Source organism: Moschus berezovskii, chromosome 20 (genome assembly GCF_049115385.1).
Source record: "Moschus berezovskii isolate FMDL1 chromosome 20, NW_MosBer_1.0, whole genome shotgun sequence".
NCBI lineage: Eukaryota > Metazoa > Chordata > Mammalia > Artiodactyla > Moschidae > Moschus > Moschus berezovskii.
The window spans coordinates 21008858-21013385 of record NC_142479.1 but is presented as its reverse complement, the minus strand read 5'-3'; the positions used below and the strand labels follow the sequence as shown (position 1 = coordinate 21013385).

Here is a 4528-nt window from a genome sequence, read left to right as displayed (position 1 = left end):
TTTTCTTGTTTCTTTTTGGATAAATAGTTTTGATATTAAAAAAAAAAACAACTCAGACTCTTAGAAGCTGCCTAAGATGCTTTGTGGGTTAACTCATGGTTCAAAAACATGCTTACATACGTGCATGCAAAGCCCTCTCAGTGGGTCACACCAAGTTCTAAAACATGGGCTCTATCTACCTTTCTCATCAGTAGCTCTGTTACCCAGGAACTTCTGGCTAGTCAGGAATCCATGGGGTCTCACATATGCCATATGTTTGGTTATTTATGTAACTTTGGGAATGCATTCTGTTTCCTAAAATACCTTCTACTACCTTCTTCTACCTTCTCAACCTTGAAGTCCTCAATATCACCTCTGTGACTCCTCCATTTCTCACATGCAGAATTAATCCATTTCTCTGGGTTCCAGTAACATTTTGTAAGTACATTTGTTACAGCTTTTATCATACTTTTCCTGTTATTTCTCTTAACTAGATTGTAAATCCAATAATTTAGTAGCCCCAGCACCTATAATAGTGACTCTGATTTAGCACTTGCTCAAATATGTTGCTATTCTAATGTATTAGGAGATAATTATGTGATCTTGTTCAATGTGACCATGTGGAAAATTGTGGGATATATCACTTTATCCTTTGCTTTCAGCATCTTCCCTCCAAATCACAAGACCAAGTGTTACTTGGTGGTTAAAAGCTGGGCTTTCACTTGCCACTTGAGGAATCTGTTTTGAATGCCTTGTATCCTCTGCATTACATTTGAGGTTATCCTCAGACTTTAGAGTGACTAGCATGGAGTCCATGTCACTTGTTTATTCTCTACACTCTCCAACAAGTTTCTAGATGCTTCTTACAGCTCTCTACATGCAGGTGAGAAAATCCTATTTTCACACTTTCCTTCAGCCCAGAATGGGGAAGAGTCTTCAGGTCATCCATCTTCTTAGAGATCCTTTATCTGCAGGATCAGTTTCCCACCCAATGCCCACACATCACCCATACAACAAGGAGAGTGACCCTAAAAGACAAGAGTATATCCTTGGGAGAAACTACTGGACTCCCTCAGGAAGCAGGACAAGGTCCCTGGCCTCTCTAGCCTGGGTTCCCCAACCACCCACAACACTGTCCTCATAGCCATATCATCCAAAGTATATAAAGATTTGGTCACTAAAGTAGAATATCCTGCAGCATATCCAAGAAGAATTTGGTCAAGAAAGACCCAATCCAAAGTACAGGTAAATATGTACTTTGATGATGGAAAATATTTAGAAACTTAACAAATGATATCACTTCTGAAATACCACAGTGGGGAACGAGGCAGAGAGCAAGGAGGAGAACAAACGTAATCGTTCCAGATTTGACATAAAAGTGTTGACCATTTGTCAGAGATATTCACCCATAGAAGAGGAACTCTCTAAGTATTCCCTTGTGATGGCGAGATACTCTGAGTTTCAAATCCCACCCATATCTCCTGCCTCAAAACCTGGGGTCAGAGGAACGATCTCCTGGCCAAGCTCTGGCCCTCACTTGCTGTTCATCATTGAGCAAGTCTTTTCTCTCTGAGGTTTCTCATTTGTAAAACTGTAAAATGCTACCATACCTTCTGTCAGTTTTGTAAGAATAAGGGAGAAGTCTGAAAGTAACTAACAAAATAGCTGACACAGGAAAATGTCTGTAGAAATATTAGTTTAATTTCAACTGTCACAGTCCATATTTTCCACTTCTCACATGGAAAACAAAGGTTCAGTGAGAAGATCTGTCATTTAAAGTCAATGTATTTTAAGTTCACTCCCTACTGGAAGTCACTAGGCACTTGCCTAATCTCTTCACTGCTGCCTGCATCTCCTGGTTCCTCAGGGTGTAGATCACTGGGTTGAGCATGGGGGTGATAACTGTTTGGCTGATGGACACAGCCTTGTCCATGGGGAAAGAGGTGAAGGGCCTGGCATAGATATAGATACAGGGAATAAAAATCATAGACACAACAATGATGTGGGTGGTGCAGGTGGAAGCTGCCTTCCTCCTCACCTGCCCTGAGTGGGACCTCAGCATCATCAGGATGACAGTATAAGAGATCAGAAGGAGGAGGAACCAGATGAAGACCAGCACCCCACTGTTGGAGATCATAAGGAACTCCAGGAGGGAGGTGTCTGTGCAGGCAAGTCTCAGCACTTGTGGAATGTCACAGTAGAAATTATCTAGGATGTTGGGTCCACAGAAAGGTAATGGGATCATCAGAATCAGCTGGACAATGGAGTGGACAAAGCCCCCTACCCAGGCAGCCACCACCAGCCCCACACACACTCGAGTGCTCATGATGGTGATGTAATGGAGGGGCCGGGAGATGGCTATGTAGCGGTCATAGGCCATCACTGAGAGGAAGAAGATAGTCCCACCTCCCAGAAAGTGGAAGAAGAAGATCTGGGCCATGCAGCCCTGGTAGGAGATGATCTTCTTCTCAGCGAGGAAGTCCACCAGCATCTTTGGGGCAGTGACTGAGGAAAAGCAGACATCTAAAACAGCCATATTTCTCAGCAGGAAATACATGGGTGTGTGGAGCCTGGAATCAGAGGTCACTGTCACTATGATGAGGAGGTTTCCCAAGACAGTGGTTGTATAGACAAACAGGAACACCAGAAACAAGAAAAGCTGGAGCTTCTGATTCTGTGAGAACCCTAGGAAGACAAATTCTGATACACACGTGAGGTTCCCTGAATCCATGGTGTCTTCTCCAAACACCTAAAGAAAACACACCAGAGATAGGCATGAAGTTGTTGCTTGCCCTCTTAGTGCTCAAGGGCTCAATTTAGTTGTCCAAGTCAATGTGATGGACATTCTCATGTACAGATTACAATACCAAGTGCTGACTGAATGAATTTGTCTCAGAGAGTTTGCTAGTTGGTGCTGGGATACACATATGTGAGTTATCTTAAAGCCATCCAAAGACACAAGCCACCTGCCTTTCCAAGATTCAGTGTAATCTCGTGGTGGGAAGACACTTAGAGTTCAATAGAACCAAAATAATATTTGAGACCTATTTCCTTGAGATTTGGCCTTGAGTAAATTACTTAATCTTGGTCTCAGTTTCCACATCTGAAAAAATACATTTTCTTTATAGAATTTGGCTAAGGGATTAAATAAAATAACATATAAATTTCATAAACAGTATTTGGAATAATAAATGCTAATCACTCTCTTCTGTGTAGTCTACTAGTCCACACCAGCCTCAACTACATTTTTATACTAATCATTTTTCCCTTTAAAAAATTTCTTATGTTTCATACACTTTGAAGGTTACTTTCCATCTACAGTTAATAGAAATAATGGCTACTGCATCAATCATTTTTCATGCAACAGTGAACACATCAGAATGTGGTAATGGACTTTTCATGTATCTTTGTTTTTCCTTCACAATGCAACCATGATATGCTAGACACATAGGTCTTGATTTCCCAGTTTACCTGTGCCTTGCAGTGCTCATAGTCAGTAATTAGTAAGTACCTGGTGTTAACTGCTAGGTGGGTGAAAAGCTATTGGGGTTCAGGACATGTGAGGGAGCCTCTGGCCACAGTGGCACACCTGCAACATTCCATTTCTTTCCATCACCCAGGTAGGTGACCCTTACTGGATGAGGCTCCCCAGATTATAGTGGGAAAGTGGCAAAGAGGTAACTATTACTTTAGTGAAGAAATAGATAAATACATTGTTTGAAGAAGACAGAGCTCTTCTGAAAGGACAGCAATTTCAGATGGTAGTAGTATTGGGTAGAAGAAAAAAAGTATTGAAGTAAAAGAAAGAAATCAACAAAGAATTCAGAGAGAAAGGAAATCATAAGGAAGGAAGATAGGGGACTATAATGGTGAAAGAAAGAGACAGGAAAAGGTGGTGTGGCAGGGAAGGGAGTGGGATCAAAAATGAAGGACTCAGAGGGCAAGAGAGAAGTGACAGGTGAGGGTTAAATGCCTTCCCCATGCCTTCAGCTTCCTCTCAATCTCCACCCACTCTCACTTGACCTCCTGAAATTCATTCTCTCTCAAGGATCACTCCCTTTTTATTTTTTCCCTTTCTCTTTCATTCCAGTACATCTACTACACAGCTGTCCATGAGACCTTTCTAAATGCTGATCTGATCATGTTCCCCTCTCACATCTATTTTTAGTGAATTCCACCAGAGCCCCTTAGGAACCACATTTAATGTTCTGTGGATCAAGTCAGGGTAGAAACACACACATATGCAAGCAACTCGTCATGTCACACAGGGCTCTAAGTGTAAGCGCCATCTGCTTTCTAATCAGTAAGTCTGCCTCAGATGAACCACTAGCTCTTTAATGAATTATAGTCTTAAACATGCTGCATATTTCTTTCCACGTTTATTTCTTACAATTCTTTCCATCTTCTCAACCCTAGAAAAGATTCATGTGAATGTGACCCTCTCTGTCACTCTTCTCACTCTTTCTCCCACGTAGAACAAATTCCTCATCTTTCACGTTCTTTAACATTAAAAATCAGTCATCCCTTGTGGCTTAGATGTAAAGAATCT

At 41.6% G+C, this 4528-nt stretch overlaps 1 protein-coding gene across 1 annotated transcript; it reads right to left on the bottom strand.

The window, feature by feature from the left end:
• Positions 1 to 1774: 1774 nt before the first annotated feature.
• LOC129536586 (olfactory receptor 4D1-like) lies at positions 1775 to 2710 on the bottom strand. The gene has a single exon (XM_055395594.2). The coding sequence runs from the start codon at positions 2708 to 2710 to the stop codon at positions 1775 to 1777; it is 936 nt and encodes a 311-aa protein (XP_055251569.2).
• Between the last annotated feature and the right edge of the window lie 1818 nt (positions 2711 to 4528).

Bases quoted from the DNA above. Each gene is read 5' to 3' on its own strand.
- LOC129536586 (XM_055395594.2), bottom strand. From the start codon at position 2,710: ATGGATTCAGGGAACCTCACGTGTGTATCAGAATTTGTCTTCCTAGGG.